Source organism: Branchiostoma lanceolatum, chromosome 12, assembly GCF_035083965.1.
Source record: "Branchiostoma lanceolatum isolate klBraLanc5 chromosome 12, klBraLanc5.hap2, whole genome shotgun sequence".
NCBI classification, from domain to species: Eukaryota; Metazoa; Chordata; class Leptocardii; order Amphioxiformes; family Branchiostomatidae; genus Branchiostoma; species Branchiostoma lanceolatum.
Window position 1 is genome coordinate 15,090,097 of NC_089733.1, and position 17,618 is coordinate 15,107,714.

Genomic DNA, 17,618 nt, shown 5'->3' on the forward strand with positions numbered 1-17,618 from the left:
TCGTTTACGTCTGAAATGGAACACATCATAACGCAATGAAGCCAGCTCTTGAAATCACATTCTATTCAGTAAAACAAAACATCTTGATGCTGTCATTATATGTAACAGAATATGTGCTCTATATCATGTGAGTCATTGTATAAATCTTATGGACAGTGGACAGTGAATGCATGCAAAGTGCTGCCTCGCAATGTTCTAACAGCTTTACTCTTTGATATCAGGCTTTTGATTTATTGGTCAATTTGTGAGTGCTTTCTGACTTCTTCAGGCACGTAAGTACATTTAGAGTTTTACAAACACGCAAATTTTTTTCTGGGTTCACACATACCATGGCACCCGGTGTTGTCGTGATTTAAGGCATATCCAACGTGGCAGGAGCAGCTAAAGCTGCTAATGTGGTTGGTGCAGATTTGCTGACAGCCGCCATTTGCATTTGCACACTCGTCAACATCTATGAGGAGATATGATCAAAACATCTCTTTACTTTGTTGTTGAATAACTTTCCGAGGTTCTCACCGACATCATGTCTGGCTGTTACAGTCTAGATATCCCCGTGACAAAACATCGTTAAGACCTGAGAAACTCACAGATCTAGATATGAAAGAAAATTGTGTTTTATGAAAACTTATTGATCGCCAAGTGATCACAAAAAGAATGAAACCTTTATTAGACATACCACATTCACAGACTCTAAACGATAGGGTCTGAATTATAATGGAATTTACATATGTAAAACATACTACTAGTATTTTAAAACCTTGCTCATCAGCTCATAAGTTTAAAACACTGACTTTCTGACTTTTAATGTACAAGAATATATATTATATTCTAATGTCTTTACATGCCATAGATATAACATCTTGTAAGAAGGGTTTCAAGCAACAACACAATAGAGAGTGTCCTACCGTCACACACAAAGCCGTCAGTGTTCAGACTAAAGCCGTCTCCACATGAGCATCCGAAACTTCCAATGGTGTTGGTACAGTTGTGGTCGCATCCGCCGTTTGTAGCTATAGTATCACATTCATCGATATCTGATAAAACAAGTACATCAGTTAGCACTAGCTTGCAACACTGAATTTCTGAACTTTTAATGGCCATAGAAAAAAACAGATATATATAAAACTAAGATAATTGTGTCAAAGTTATTAATGAGCAAAACATGTTAAAAACAAGTAAAGAAATATCAAATATTTGTCATGGTGATGCTCCATATATATACTCAATCTTCGCAAGCGATGAACCAGCCATCATCATCATCCCATAGTCCAAGATGTCTTATTTTAAAGTTTCATAAATGTAGATAAACAACTATTAACTAAGAATTGTTTACTTCTAGTAGATGATATTATATGCAATGACTAAACATTTTCAACACAATAATCAGAAATAAAGCATATTGCAAGCTAACAAGCACGCGATTAAATGATCTTACCGTCACAACCAGCCCCGTCATCATTCAGGAGGTAGCCAACACCGCAATGACAACTGTAGCTTCCCACTAAGTTCACACACGTTTGGTCGCAGCCGCCATTGTCCGTGGCACATTCATCTACATCTGAAAAAAAAAAGTAAAGAAAGTCAGTCAGTAATGTTGTTTGACGTTGAAAATCAGTTAATTCTCCATAGTTTTGGTCACCAAGAATCTACTCTCAAAATAAAGGTTTCGGTCGGTGGTTGGCATTGCGTCTAGGAGTGGCCGCACCATTTTACCAGTTCATTAAATTCGCAATCACAATTGATCTTTTCTTGACTGTCTTCAGTCTAATATCTTTCTGAATTGATAACTACTGAACTATATGATGTCAAATTGTGAATTATTGATTGGCTGACTGATTGATTGATTGATTGCTCACCATTGCAAGCATGTGAATCAGAGTCCAAGACGTAACCGGTGTGACAGGAACAGTCGTAACTGCCAACAGTGTTCGCACAAGTCTGGTCACATCCCCCATTGGCAGTCAAGCACTCGTCTATATCTATGGCGACAAATGTGGGAAAGACGTCAAGAACACCCAAACAGTAATCGTTTGTCTCAAAAGAAGGAATTTGTGTAAATTGATTCACTTCTGTCAAGCACTAGAGAGATGCTACAAAGGGACAATTCTTACCATCACATACAAACCCGTTGCTGTTCAACTGGAATCCAACACCACACAGACAGTAAAAGCTACTAACTGTGTTGACGCATGTCTGGTCACATCCCCCGTTTACGGTTGAGCATTCATCGATATCTGTAGTGTAAGATTACAACATGTAATTGACAAATCGCATAAGTGATTTAATTTATGTGAACAAGCTCTGCGATTCTAGCATTGTCCATCAAGAAATCTAAAGAGTTGAAGTATATACATTATTGTGTTTGCATGATTTAGTGAACAAAGTTTATTTCTATATAGTACATGTCATGCACTAAAGCCTTACCGTCACATGTATGTTCATCTGCGTTCAGTGCATAGCCAGTGTGGCACGAGCATTGATAACTCCCTGAAGAGTTTGTGCATATCTGGTCACAACCGCCATTAGCACTCGTACACTCGTCGATGTCTGAAATGTGCCACATATCGATTAGACCTTTATAACACAAGTGAACATGCATTTAGTGTTATTACAAAGTTGACTGAAAATAGGGAGAGCGTCACTGTATCAAATATGGGTCATATATCTTTGCACAATACTGTACATAGCTACTTGGTAATCTTAATGTGATTTGTCATTACAACAAAATGACGAACAATCCGATATATATGTATACATGCATAGATTACAACGTCAACCACATGTGCTTTTTATGATTGTTCATTTTCATTGAATTATATCATTAATGTGCAAAAAAGATATCTACCGTCACATCCGAGATTGTCGGCATTTAACACGTATCCGGTGTTGCAGGAACATTGGAAGCTTCCTATGTTGTTTGAGCACGAATGGCTGCAGCCTCCGTTCGATGAAGCGCATTCGTTGATGTCTGTCAATGAGAGTACACAATTGATAATGACTCATCTATGATACAAAAGTAAATACAAGGACTCAAACAGAAAACTTTTGGTATCATCAAAACATCCGTGAAATTGAAAGAACGTTGGAAGATATTTAATCGGAGATTAATGACAGCTTACTAAAAGCAATCATTGAAAAAATTGTTATATTTATCTATCTATTTCGGGCTAGCCATTTTTAATAGCCAAAGGGTAGTTGAGCAGCCCTGAAAATGTGTTAAAGTTAGAAAATTTCAACCGGCTCCAAAGGTCTCTGCATTTAAATTCAAATGAAGAGCAAATATACGACACGTACCGTTACAAGACAGACTGTCGATACTTAAACCGAATCCTACGTGACAGGAACAATGGAAGCTTCCGTCCGTGTTGGTACAGATCTGTTCACAGCCGCCGTTCGATGAGGCACACTCATCCACATCTGTGTAAAGAAAACAGTATAATTGTAGATTTTGAGTAGTTTAACTTTTCTAGGCTTTGCTCACTCGGTCACCGCACGGATGACCATTTGATATGAATTCCTCTAACATTATTGTCTGAATTTTTATTGATATTATCATGTTTATTTGTATACTGATACTGTACTGATACTGGACGCTACTATAGTCCCCGACCCTCAGGCCCAAGGGTGGGACCAGATGAAAATGATGGTAATTTGTATTATCTTTGTTTAAACTACAAGATAGTTGGGCAGGTTATATGCCTCCGACTTGCTGAACCAATAAATTAATGAATAGATAAATCAATAAATAAATGAATGAATAAGTAAATAAATTAATAAACAGATAGATATATAGATACATAATAGATAATAAATAGTATATGAATAAATATATATATATATATATATATATATAGAGAGAGAGAGAGAGATAGATAGATGGATAGATAGATAGATAGATAGATAGATAGATAGAGAAATAGATAAATAAATAAATAGATAGATGGATAGATAAATGAATACATCTATATAATATCTCACCGGGGCAAGATGGAGTCGGCGCTGTCCACGAGCCGTCACCTTGGCACATGGCACTAGAAGAACCGACCAGGTGATACCCTGACACGCACATGAACGTGACCACTTCGTTGTAGACGTTTCCGCCGATCTTGGCTCCGTTGGTGGGAGCCGCTTGTGCTGGACATTTCACCTCTGTAATAATCATAAACATATTATACAAAATCTTATTATGTACAAAACAGCTACCATCAAAGGGTTCCTTTTAATGCCGAAGGCATTCTTGTAGGATGTTTTAAACTAGACAGTCGCAGCTGATCACCAAATGATGAAGCGTAAGCCCCCCTCGAGCTCTCACTGGACCTGTGGCACGCTGGCGGTGTCGCTGCGTCCTAAACTGGATTTGTGTTACCCTTGACTTTATGATAGGAATATCATTCAAAATGTACGACCAAAAAGACAACAATACATACAAAAATAATAAAAAATTATTTTGTTGTCGATGAAATCCGTTGAGTGCTTTGTCAATTCAATCGGCCACAGCGACGCCGCCAGCGTGCCGCGGGTCCAGAGAGGGGGGCTCTACGGGGCTTAAGGCAACAAATGCTGCATTCACAAAGTATTTCTGCCATGGATAGCAATATTGCATTTGAGGTCCCAAATAAAGCTGTGCACAACGCAAGTGTCAAATGAAACATAAATTCAACGTAAAACATGCATACTAGACATTTCTGAACCAGGATTGTGTTCATAATCTTTAATCTAGATTTTCGTGAAAAGATAGGTGAGTGAATTACCACTGCAAGTCGGTAGGGGGCCGCTCCACTTCCTGTCCGCCTGGCATGTCAGACTTTCGTCCCCGATAAGCTCGTATCCAGGGAGACAGTGAAACGTCACCACATTCCGGAAGGAGTTGGAGCCGATGACGTAGCCGTGAGCCAGTGAAGTCAGGCTGGGGCAGTGTATGGCTGGAACAGTTTAAAAGTATAATGATGACAAATGGTCATTTATTTTGGTAGATCACATGACAGAGTTTCAAATCTAGATCTAGATCATAACTAGGAAAATAAAAGAATCTTTAGATTTTTTTGGGTGAATGGTGAGAAGCTTTGCTACTTAAACAGTATCCGACGTGAATGAATCACGCGATAGTCAACATAACCAATAGCGCGACAAAATGACTCTAAGACGAGACTACCGGGTTGAAGAAGAGACAGAGCCCCCCTCGCAATCTCCCACAAGGTAGCGAACTGTTTCGTTGTGTTAAGGTTAACTATTTCGTTAGAATCAATAGTCTGAATTCAATGATACTAGATTTACCATTGCACGCAGGCACGCTCCCACTCCAGGTTCCATCGCCCTTGCATGTCACACTGGACTCCCCCACAAGATCGTGTCCTGGTTCACAGCTGAAGGTGACCTCGTTCCGGTAGTAGTTCAAACCGACCATGCCACCGTTTGCCGGGGACGTCAACGCAGGGCAGTGCAGAACTGGAATATTGTCATATCATTAGAGATAACTACGGGGCTTAAGGAAGCTCGTGATGAACAGGACAAAGTGGAGAGATTCAAAGAAAGACTAAATGCTGCAGCAGGTTGCTCAGACGACTGCAGCAGCAGAACACAGTGGGTGATGATGATGGGTATGTAGCAATATAAGAAATGATGGAAAGATCAGATAAAAGCTGACACAAAACTTGTTTCAAAATATGCTAAGGATCAACAGTCTATCAAGCCGCACTAGGAGGAGCAAGGGGGCAGTCACCTTGTTTTGGGGAGACAGTCGAGGTTTCATGGATGACAATATCTTACTACATCAGGCGCATGTAGTGTTCTGAGGAGTCAACTCGGTAACAATAACAACAGTAGCAGCCACCTGGTTCCTTATCCCGTTTACAACGTTGAATTTGTACATAAGACAGGACAAAGCATACCAAAGATATACAAGGCAGAAAGACAGACACACCAATAAACAATACCATTTTTATGAAGGTAATAAAACAAACTTTCACCTGTACATATCGGCGGACTCCCGGTCCAGGTGCTGTCCAACTTACAGGTCACAGAGTGAGACCCCTGCACGTCGTAACCGGAGTTACAGGCGAACGTCACCGCGTTCCCGTGGAAGTTGTCACCTGACATCCCGCCGTTCATGGGAGGGAGCAGGTTGGGGCACTGACCAGCTGCAGTCACATAATGCAAAACGTTTTTGACATGAACAGAAGTACTGTATGGTCGCCAACGGCACGGTCACATCCGAACTAGGTCGCCGTGCGATTTTAATACCGTAGAATTTTCAAGCAGGCTGCACATGTATTTCTAAGACGGCTTTCTCCGTAACAAGCCAGCTGGATTTTGCAGGACACATTTGTTTGTATTTGTTTGTTTGTATTGCATACACGGTAAACCACCTCATGGCGTAACACACCAGGTTTGTACTGAACAGTATAAGTTGCATATCCGAACAGATTTTTTTGACCCGCTCACACCGGAAAAGACCACTACTCTTTTCGACAAGCGTGGTGGCTTCTTTTACCTGCTCGAGGTGTGGCTCTCCTTAACCGCGGGACCTCCATCTAATGTCCTATCCCAGAGACGTTCTTATACGAAGCTAGGTGAGGAAGTGAGGAAAGTCGTGTAATTTGTCTTTCCCAAGGGCACAACCTCAACGGTACACATCAGGGAACCCCGGATTTGAACCCAGGACCTCTGGGTTCTGGGTCAAACGCCCTGCCACTGCGCCACCGCGACTCCACTGCGCCATCGCGACGCCACATGCACGACAATCCCACGAATGCCTTCTAATTGTGATCGTACGACGATCGTACGACCAACGTGACCAGGCCCTTACCTGTGCATGTGGGTGCGCTCATGCTCCATTGGCCGTCCTCTAGGCATGTGATAGTGGAGGTGCCGAAGATCTCGTACCCAGGGCTGCACGAGAACTGCACCTCGTCCCCGTAGAAGTTGGAGCCAGTCGCGACACCGTTTAACGGATCCGTCACCTCTGGACACTGCACAACTGAATGACACGTCGAAGACTTTAAAGCAGGGTGTTTGGAGGATTTATTCCTTCAAGTGGACATAATAATGACATTCTCTGACAACATAGTACAACAAAGACTCTGTGAATTCGTACACACTTGTTTTTAGATGAGAAAAGAGACATGTAAACAATAAATTTAATGATAGCAGAGCCTTACATGTTTGACTATTTTTCAAACGATAGCTGTAGTTTAGCATAGCTTTAGTTGATTTGTTTCTCCGACTGTTAAGGAACGCTACATGCCATGATTCTCTACGTAACTAAACGTTTTATGTCATATGGAACCTACTATACTGCATTTAAACATGTGGGCAGGAACGTGCAAATGAAGACCATTGTCATTGTAAAAGTACCCAACGTTTTGGACCGCATCTGTTAGCAGCGACATCTAGCTGCAGTGCAAACAGACAGTCACCGAAACGTCGTTATGAATAAACCACTTGGTTGTGTACAAAGAACTTTATTATCCATTGACTTAGCTTACTGACCTGGTGAAACTGTTCACGGATTTATGTTTTAAGGATTTCTGAATGTCATGCTATTAGTAGGCCTAAATATCACGTTCTATATGATGCAATTATGTATCGGTAATGATAAAACGTTTTCATCCTACGTGTGCAGGTTGGGTCGGCCGCACTCCATGAGGCATCAGCTTGGCATTTCAGAGTGGAGCTTCCATCAAGAACGTATCCGGCGTCACACGTGAAGTGAACTTGGCCTGGGTAGAAATTGGTGCCAGTCATTTCACCGTTTGCAGGAGCAGTCAGCACCGGACACTCCACAGCTGAAACATGGACAAAAATTGTAAAAAAACGGAGGTTCTGCTGCAGTATCATAGAAAGCCGCTATATGGATCTCATAAACAAACTTGCCACCTATTTATCCAACACCTTCCCTATATAACAAACAAAGATCCATTTACATTACAACATCCCGAATTAGACTGTTGACAAAACACAAATACACTTTCTTGGCAAAGGCAAATACAATTAATGGAGCTTTTAAAAAATAAGCTCTTCGTTAGGTCTTGTCCATTTGTAACAATTTTCGGCTCATGATCCGTACATGGTAGAAACAACATTTACCTGCACAAGTTGGGGCGCTGCTAGTCCACTTGCCATCTTCCTGGCACGTGATCGTGGTGTCACCCACAAGGTTGTAGCCTGAGTCACAATCGAACTGTAACGTTGCCTGGTAGGAATTACCGCCCGTCACTGTACCGTCATTCGGAGCTGTCTGTACCGGACAATGTACCACTGAAAGACAGGTCGAGAAAGAATCCTATTGTTGAATGTAACGTTATACTCTTTGAAGAAAAAGATCGGACGTTTGACCTGAAATCACAAACTCTCGCCGGTTAACGTTCGGCAGTGATTGGTCATTATTGATTCTGAAGAAGGCGACAGTGGTCGTCGAAATTTGATCCGTGAATACCTTAGTGTTGGAAGAAAGTTTAGCACTGTAGTATTACAATACTTTTTGTAACGCAGTAAAGACATGAACCCTTTACAACTTACATTTGCAGGTGGGCACAGTCCCACTCCAAGTGCCGTCGACCCGACATAGGATGCTCGCCTCGCCTACGAGGAAGTAACCCGTGTCACAGGAAAATTGTACCTCCTCCTTGTAGGCAATGGTGCCAGTAATTGAACCGTGTTCCGGGTCAACAAGTGTTGGACAAGGTATGGCTGAAAAATTGAAGAAATAGATATGTAGGTTGATAATATACTGTGTTTATAGTTAGGGCATGGTATTGGAATATGGAGCCAATCGCTCTTCTTCCTTATTTTTTTTACAGCCACGACCGAAGTCAGACAGCAATTTACGCTTGATTGGAGAGAAAACGTTGCATGTGTAAAGTGCCTTTGTCGAGGACACAAAATTTAGTCAGGAATGCTAGGAACCAAATCCGTGACTTAGGTCATCGACGTTGGAGGCACATTTGAATATGTTTGATCTCTGGCTGGCACCAAACTGGAATCTCGTACAGAGAACACTTACTTACTTACTTACTTCGGCCCTTTACCCCGGTCAGAGCAGAGATGATAGTCCTCCACTGCACTCGTCTCTGGGGCTTCCTTCTGAGGTCGTGCCAGCTGCTGCTTGTGCTCCTCATCGTACAGAGAACACACGAAATAGAACATACTCACCCATGCAAACCGGAGCGCCGTGACTCCACGTGCTGTCCGCCTGGCAGGTGACGCTTGCCTCACCTACACGTCTGTAGCCTGGATTACAAGTGAATCTCGCCACGCCGTCGAAGGAGTTACACCCTTTCATTGTTCCATCTGCAGGAGCTGCCAGCTCCGGACACTGTGCCACTGGAACATCAAAAAGGGCATATTTAAAGTATCATTTTTAAAGTAAACGCTCTGCAACAAACAAAACAACGACTTGGGATATTGGAGGTTCTTTTTTCACAACCGGTAATTCTCACCTGCTGACGTTTCGGTGTCTGTCAGACACCTTCTTCAGAGCTTCTGACTGGAATACTGCTTCTCACCGCTATAAGCAGCAGAACTATGTGGCGCTTTTGCGGAGAACACTGTCCTAAACGTGGATAAGTTTGTATCCCCCCTCGTCCCGGTTCTTCACTGGTGTTAACTTAAAGCGGTGAGAAGCAGTACTCCAGTCAGAAGCTCTGGAGAAGGTGTCTGACAGACACCGAGACGTCAACAGGTGAGAATCACCGGTTGTGAAAAAAAGAACCTCCAATATCCTTTGTTCTACCAACCTAATGAAATTATTTTCGGAAAACAACAACTTGTTTTCCGGATGTATGCTTTTAGATAAAATAAAGATACGTACTCGTACAAGTTGGAAAACTGCCACTCCACGTGCCGTCTGCTAGGCATTCCATGTCTGCAGATCCTACAAGGTCGTAGCCTTTGTCGCAGGTGAAATTCTTCACGTCTTGGTAGGAGTTAAATCCCGCCATAACACCATGTGAGAGGGGAGGTAGCGGCGGACACATGACCACTGCGGAAAGAAGTCTTCCTTTAGTATCATTTTTATAAACATACAGTCAAGCAGAGATGGTATTATTGCCTTGTAATTCTGTGCATAAACGCAAATGTTCAAAAGTCACCGCTCCTCTCTCAGCACTGGACAACCAGTGCGAAAGTGGTCGTCAGCACTGGAAGTTCATAGCGTGCATAAACGGAAGAAAGCTTCACCTGTACATGTCGGAACATTGTCACTCCAGGTACCGTCGGCGAGGCAGTTGATGTCTCTAGCACCGACTAGGTAGTAACCTGTGTTACAGGTGAAGCGCAGCACATCTCGGTAGGAATTGTACCCTCTCATTGTACTGTGCTCGCGAGGTGTTGGCAGCGGACACTGTACAACTGAAACAGGGACAAATCAAACATATTTAATTCCGCCTCCCCCATTTACAACATCTTTGTGTCACATGTGTGACATTTGACTCCAAGGTCACGTGACTACCCTTCAGAGCTGAAGACAGTTGGCAGATGCAATAATTTTCTATAATGGCCGTCCGTAAGTTTTGATTATCTATATACATTAACAAAATAATTCTCTATGTTAATTTTTTTCCTAAATTTTCCCCGATGAATGAATGACCTAAGGGTGAAATCGTGAACTCCCTAAATATCTGTAGTTATCTTACTTGCGCAGGTCGGAGTATCGTCACTCCAGTCGCCGTGTGCCTGGCACGTTGTGTTTGTTGCACCTGCAAGATTGTAACCAGGGTGACAGGTGAAGTGTACCACGTCTTCAAAGGAATTCGAAGAGCCCTTCATTGCACCATCTGATGGAGGTGTTAGCATCTGACATTGCACCGCTGAAGCAAAGAGGAAGAATGTAAGAAAGGTGAAGACAATGAGAAGCAAAGAAAAAGTAGAATTCTTGATTTCATCATTTTGAAAAAGGAAATACACAAAGCCTTACCCGTACAGATGGGTGCAATGTCGCTCCACCTAGCGTCTGCCTGACACATGACACTTTGCACACCCACAAGGTTGTATCCAGTATCACAGGTGAACTCTACCACGTCCTGATAGGAGTTGTTGCCAGCAAGTGTACCGTGTGCGGGAGCTTTCAGCATCGGGCACCTTACCACTAACAAGGGGAATGGCATGAGTAAACCTTTGAATGATCTCTGAACAAAATTTTTTTTTCGTATAGATCTTCACTACAGAAATGTCCATATATGTGAAGTTACCAACAAAATGTCCATATATGTTACCAACATTTTTGAGAAATACTATTGTCTATCATTTGTGTATATATCGATTGTTAAATACGTATGAGATTATCCGTATGCTTGACTGAATTGAAAGGCTCAAACTTGTTTGTACATTGGTTTTTAATTCAGTGTTTTTACAACTGCGACAAACCAATAAAAGTCATATTGAATATTGAATTGAAAAGGCAGATCCCTACCTGTGCAATTCGGGACAATGTCACTCCATGCGCCGTTTGCCAGGCACTTGAGACTCGGCGGACCAACAAGATCGTACCCCATGTCACAGTCGAAGCTTACCACGTCTCGGAAATGATTGGAACCAATAATTGTTCCGTCGGTGGGAGCCGTCAGCGGTGGACACTGTACAGCTGAAAAGTAAACAATGTTGGGGTTTTGAAAACAATTTTATCAGGTTGGTAGAACATAGGATATTGGAATTGTCTTTGTTACACAACCAGTAAGTCTTACTTGCTGACGTTTCGAGATCTGTCAGACACCTTCCTCAGAGCTTCTGACTGCAGAGGTGATACAAAATTAGCCACGTTTGGGATTGTGTTCTCACTGCCAAAGCGCCACCTGCTTCGGTTACTTATAGCGTTCAGAAGCAGTACTCCAGTCAGAAGTTCTAAGGAAGGTGTCTGACAGATCCCGAAACGTCGGCAGGTAAGAAGTCATTAGTAGTGTAATAAAGAAAACTCCAATATCCAACGATGGGGTTTATTGCGGGAATATAAAAAAAATGGAATAGAATTTTTGACATAAGTAGTATAGTACTAGTCCTCGTCGGTTCTATACCACTGATATTACGATATGTGCTTTCGTCGTAAATAGCATTTTTGACATTAGTAGCATAGTGTTCGTCGGTTCTATATCACGGACATGTGCTTTCGTCGTGAGTTGAGGATACAGGGCCTCACCTGTGCAAATGGGGACAATGTCGCTCCAGGTGCCGTCTGCCTGACACGTGATGTGCGACGCACCTGTAAGATCGTAACCTGGGTGGCAGGTGAACTCGACGTCTTCGTGGTAGGAATTGCAGCTAGTTCTTCCCCTCGGCAAATACTCCCGAAACGAGATAGAGTTGTAGAAAAAGTAGCTGTGTCCAGTCATTGTAGCGTCTACAGGAGCCGTCAGTACCGGGCAAGGTGGTACGCCTGGAGAACGAAGAAAATTGTTTGTAACTATCATTTTGAACAAATAACATATCCAGCAAATGTATGGTGTTTGTGTATTGTAAATTTTACGTACATAAAAGTTGCCAGCCTTACGCTAGGGTCACATTTCCCAACCGGAGCCCGGCCGGGCTGTTTGTGGAAACGAAAAATCAAATGTTTGAGAGTCCTATGATAGAATGCAGTGGATTTATAAACATCCCTCATTGATTATGCAATTTAGCTCATGATTTGCATAATAAGCATACGATATTGTCAATCATTACTTAAGCTAACTACTTACCAAATATCATGACGATCCGTCAACCCCTTCTTGAGTCATTCCGCTGACGTGCATTCTATTCGCTGACGAAAACATAACCTTCTCGGCGAAGGTAATGAATAAGAATAAAGTCTTACCTGTGCCTGTGCAGATCGGAACACTGTCACTCCACCTTCCGTCTGCCTGGCACGTGACAGCCGCCGCTCCTACACGCCGGCAACCTGAGTCACAGGTGAACTGCACCGTGTCTCCGTAGGAATTGGAGCCAGTCATCGTACCATCTGCCGGAGCTTTCAACACAGGGCACTTTACGACTGGAACACAGGGAACGGATTAAAAAAGTCAAACCTGTCTATAGTCACCACTAAAGGGGCTCATGATTGTTATAGCTTACTAAACAGGTGGCCACTGTAAACAGAGTCCTTAATATTTGAGTCAATGAGAGAAGGAAAGGGAAAAAAAACTACCACAATGCCAAAGTACTGTTAGTAATTGAACCATCTGCCGGAGCTTTCAACACCGGGCATTATACGACTGAAACACGGAGGACGGATTTTTTAAAGATAAAAGTCAAACCTGTCTATAGTCCCCACTCAAGGGACTCGTGAAAATGGGCAAAGCTAACTAAACAGGTGACCACTTTAGATAGAACCCTTAATACATGGGTCAATGGAAAATTAAATGACCACAAAAATGGCCGCAATGTCTTTGTTGTCCTTTTGTAGGAGTGGTCAATAAGATATCTTGTATCTGTAATGTTTGTCACAGAATGACCTATAAATCTAGATTATTCAAAAGCTAGGTAGTGATTTCTGTTCTTGAAAGACACAAGACTTTATACCTGAACAAACGGGGACGTTGTCAGTCCAGGTGCCGTCTGCTAGGCACTTGATCCTCGATGCACCTACGAGAGCGTAGCCTACGTCACAGGTAAAGCGTAAGTAGTCCCGGTAGGAACGAGAACCAGTCATTTCACCGTTGACGGGAGCTCTCGGCAGCCTACACTGAACAGCTGAAAGGTAAGAAAACATATATTGAAAGGATCCGGTAGATTGAATAAATGAAGTCGCAAGCAAAGTTAACCACGATGCTACTTAATCCACGAAGGCGTGCAGTAGACATATTTATGAAATGACTTCTTGCCATGTCGGTTGAGCGGCGGAGGGATACAAATTATTTGAGACTGATACAAGTCAAATTTGACTGATAATAAAGTACTAGCAGTACAAGCCACTTAGGTGGTTGTTGGTATGCCTGATGAGAAAGGTAGCGCAGATGTTATTAGTCTATTGTCTATCTTGAATACCTGTAACATCCAGCTTATACTTTCTGCACATAAACGACACAAAGCCGTACCTGTACAAGTGGGGGCTATGGCAGTCCATGTACCGTCAGCTTGGCAATTGGTGGTTTTTGATCCCACAAGGTTGAAGCCTGAATTGCATGTGAACTTTACCACGTCTTGGTAAGAAAACGAGCCCGTCATTGTACCGTCTGTGGGAGCTCTCAACAGTAGACACCGCACGACTGAAACATGCAAGGAACATTTTGAAGTATCATTCTAAGCTCCAATAGAAAAGGTAGGATCAAGATAAGAACTTGAACATAGGGTATTAGAGTTTTCTTTATACACAACCAGTGATTTATTAGCTGCTGACGTTTCGGTGTCTGTCACGTCAGACACCTTCTTCAGAGCTTCTGACTGGAGTACTGCTTCTCGCCGGTATCAGAAGCCGGAGTAGCAGTACTCCAGTCAAAAGCTCTGAAGAAGGTGTCTGACAGATAACGAAACGTCAGCAGATAAGAAGTCATTGGTATTGTGTATGAAGAAAAATCCAATACCCTTTATGTTTTACCAACCCGATGAAATTATTTTCGGAAGAACTTAAACACTATGATTTCCAATCAACAAAATAAACAAATCCTCACGTGAGCAAGTTGGGGCACTGTCACTCCACCTGCCGTCTGCCTGGCATCTGATCCTTGTTTCACCTACAAGATCGTAGCCTGGGTCACAGGTGAACTGAACCTCGTCTTGGTAGAAATTGTTGCCCGTCAGTGTGCCGTTCATAGGTGCCTTCAGCTGCGGACACTCTATGACTGAAATTTGGAGAATAAAGATGGAAATATTGATACATGAAGTGATGATGAACAAAGATCTGATCTATACACATGTCAATGTTTATCTAAGGGTCACCCGTTTTGTAGGCGAAGTTTCGCTCGTTCTCATTTAAATGTACACATTTTGTAACTTCCGTTACCGTTTGAAGTTAGAGGTTCCTGACATTAACATATGCTACATATAAGGTGCCAAACTGTCGTTTTTATGACGCCTTAAAACTTTTCCGGCTTTTACAAACGACAGTTTGGCACCTTATATGTGGCATATCCTAATGTCAGGAACGGCTTACTTCAAACGGTAACGGAAATTACAAAATGTGTACATTTAAATGAGAACGAGCGGTTCAGCACATGCTCTACAAACAACAAGCCATTCTATTCCAGTCGTTACATTATGGAAATCTTTATTGACACGACAAAAGTACAGGGACTTTCGTAAGGTCTTCTACAACTATACATGCAAACAACAAACAATGGTATACAAAATGATTAACCTAAGTACAAGTATATGAATACTTCAACATGTCGAGTTTAACGTATCACTTACACTACTAGTCCTAAGATCTAAACATTCTTTGACATATTTACCTATTTGTACACAGTAAGGGTTGTCTCCTTCTAGAATGTATTTGGATTTATCTATAGACTGGAATGTATTAAATTCTGTTGAACAGAACGTGCACATCAGCACAACCGAAGACGAAAGCAATACAACATGGGGTGGGGGGTAGGCGGATCCGTTACTGGTCATTGAAATGAAGTGAGAGCAATTTGTGAGGATATAGTGGAGATGTTTACCGTCACAAGAGAACCCATCGTCATTCTGACTGTAGCCAACTTCACAAGAACACTTGAAGCTACCCATGGTGTTGGTACAGGTCTGTTCACAGCCGCCGTTTGCAGACGAACATTCATCCACGTCTGTGTCGGAGAACAAAACAAGTTAGATATGATAAGCCTCCACCAAACCTTCCTACGGGGGTATTCGGCCAAGAAAAATCAATAATTAGCCAGGAGTATGAGTCCACGGGAAGGTTAACATTTCCCCCTCGATGACAAATTAAAAAATCAAAATATGGTGGCCCAACTATCCTGCCCCCCCCCCCCCCCCCCCACTATAGCCGACGTAGTCATTCTGGCAGAGACAATTATTGATAACGACAGCCCAGAAGACAGATTGGATTATAAGACGAATACCAACGTGAAGAAGAGCAATGTATCTTCTATCTCAAAGAAAATTTGACGAGGAACTCGAAGATACTTACCATCGCAGGCTAAACCGTCGCTATTCAAGCTGTAGCCAGTCCTACAGGAGCACTGAAAACTTCCGATGAGGTTGGTGCAAGTTTGTCCACAACCTCCCTTTGCAGTGGAACACTCATTTATGTCTGTACAAAAATTAAGCATGTCAAGTAAAGCAGTCAATTGTTGGTTTTTGACTAATGTGTTTGTTCAGAACCTGAATGACATAACGTAGCTTATCAAGGCAAAGCACTGCACATGTAGTCTTTATAAAATTATGTAGTCAGAATTGTGCCAGTGACAACCCTGCAAAACTCTTACTTGCTTAAAGGTGAAATAGTCTAACTTAGACTATTTTACCTTTAAGCTTTAACCTATAAGCCGTGTCTATTCTAGGCATCTGTCCACTGTAACGATTTCTTTCAAGCTGAGTGGTCTCTACAGACAATCTGGTTTTGACTTTATATCACTAAATGTATTGGCTAACTTAAAGTGACAAGCTTTGGGTTTGCAATGGTAATTTTCTGACTGGTTTACCAGAGCTGCACTGGCAACCTGATAAAGGGAAAAGGAAACGGGGAAGACCAAAACTCACATGGCGACAGATGCTACTGAAGGACTTTAACCAACTGGGGATTATCCTGACGAGAGCAGAAGTCCTGGCTCAAAACTGTACTGAATGGAGAAAGTCTAAGTAAATTACCGGTGCATGTCGGTGAACATCCGCTCCAGGTCCTGTCGGCCTGACAGGTGCGTACAGAGGAGCCTAACAGGTGGAACCCTGTGTCGCACTCGAAGTGGGCCACGTCTCCGTAGGAGTTGGTGCCGCCGTCCGTAAAGTCTCCATTGAGGAGCGGCGATAGAGATGGACAAGGTACGGCTGTATTTGAAACGTGACAAATTTGAGCATGGTTATCAGAAAAGTCGCTGTTGTTGTCAACCGATAAAACGCATTGAGGTTAAATTTTACCCGCTACGTCCAGATGCTATGCCAATATATTTAGAGACAGAGAAAGAGATTGTAACAAGAAGCATGTCTAAGATAGGCAAAATCTGCCATAGACATACCATATCCGGGAAGTAATAATGTAACGTAAATATCAAGAAAACTATGAGGCATAGATGTTTCGATAAATCAAAGAGACATAGATGTTTCGATAAAGTAGTACATTTCCTCGCATGACCATACATGTACATTTGCACCTATTAAAACATTAGTACGCCAGCACACCTATTGAATATATGCCTGAAAATGCTAATCAATACTTCTAATACTTTCCAAGCGAAGAGAACGATTTGGATATTTTCGCCCATGAAAGAAGCAATCCTTACGTATGCAAGTCGGGACGCTGTCACTCCACAAGGCGTCTGCCTGGCAAGTGATGTTTGTCGCACCTACAAGATCGTAGCCTGCATAACACGTGAACTCCATCGAGTCCTGGTAGAAATTGGAGCCTGTCTTTGAACCGTGTGTGGGAGCAGTCAGGTCAGGACACTGTTTTCCTGGAACATCAAATCATTTGTGGTAAATGTATTTACTGGTTCAGCTGCGAAGAACATACAGCTAATCTCCAAGCAGATCTAACGGTGACAAAGACTGTATATATAATT

At 42.3% G+C, this 17,618-nt stretch overlaps 1 protein-coding gene and 1 long non-coding RNA gene across 2 annotated transcripts; both read right to left on the reverse strand.

Moving 5' to 3' along the window:
- Positions 1–334: 334 nt before the first annotated feature.
- Positions 335–1,553, reverse strand: LOC136446167 (uncharacterized). Its single transcript, XR_010757515.1, has 3 exons — positions 1,436–1,553; positions 906–1,034; positions 335–451 (listed from the first exon to the last, which is right to left on the reverse strand). It is a non-coding gene; the product is annotated as an uncharacterized lncRNA (long non-coding RNA).
- LOC136445783 (sushi, von Willebrand factor type A, EGF and pentraxin domain-containing protein 1-like) lies at positions 1,553–15,630 on the reverse strand. Its single transcript, XM_066443922.1, has 25 exons — positions 15,564–15,630; positions 14,574–14,744; positions 13,486–13,656; positions 12,782–12,958; positions 12,128–12,364; positions 11,408–11,578; positions 10,913–11,083; positions 10,632–10,805; positions 10,210–10,347; positions 9,809–9,979; positions 9,151–9,321; positions 8,518–8,688; positions 8,086–8,256; positions 7,614–7,784; positions 6,806–6,976; positions 5,967–6,137; positions 5,275–5,445; positions 4,752–4,922; positions 3,979–4,149; positions 3,295–3,417; positions 2,846–2,968; positions 2,425–2,547; positions 2,112–2,234; positions 1,834–1,979; positions 1,553–1,558 (listed from the first exon to the last, which is right to left on the reverse strand). Exons 1-25 carry the CDS (start codon positions 15,628–15,630, stop codon positions 1,553–1,555), a joined length of 3,831 nt encoding a protein of 1,276 aa, XP_066300019.1.
- Between the last annotated feature and the right edge of the window lie 1,988 nt (positions 15,631–17,618).

What these genes read in the sequence shown, in the direction of transcription:
- LOC136445783 (XM_066443922.1), bottom strand. Translation starts at nt 15,630, where the DNA reads ATGGGTAGCTTCAAGTGTTCTTGTGAAGTTGGCTACAGTCAGAATGAC. An exon ending in CATTGTCCCCATTTGCACAG is followed by an intron (nt 11,579 to 12,127) that starts GTGAGGCCCTGT and finishes TTTACTTTTCAG; the next exon opens with CTGTACAGTGTCCACCGCTG. An exon ending in CATTGTCCCGAATTGCACAG is followed by an intron (nt 11,084 to 11,407) that starts GTAGGGATCTGC and finishes TCCCCTTGTTAG; the next exon opens with TGGTAAGGTGCCCGATGCTG.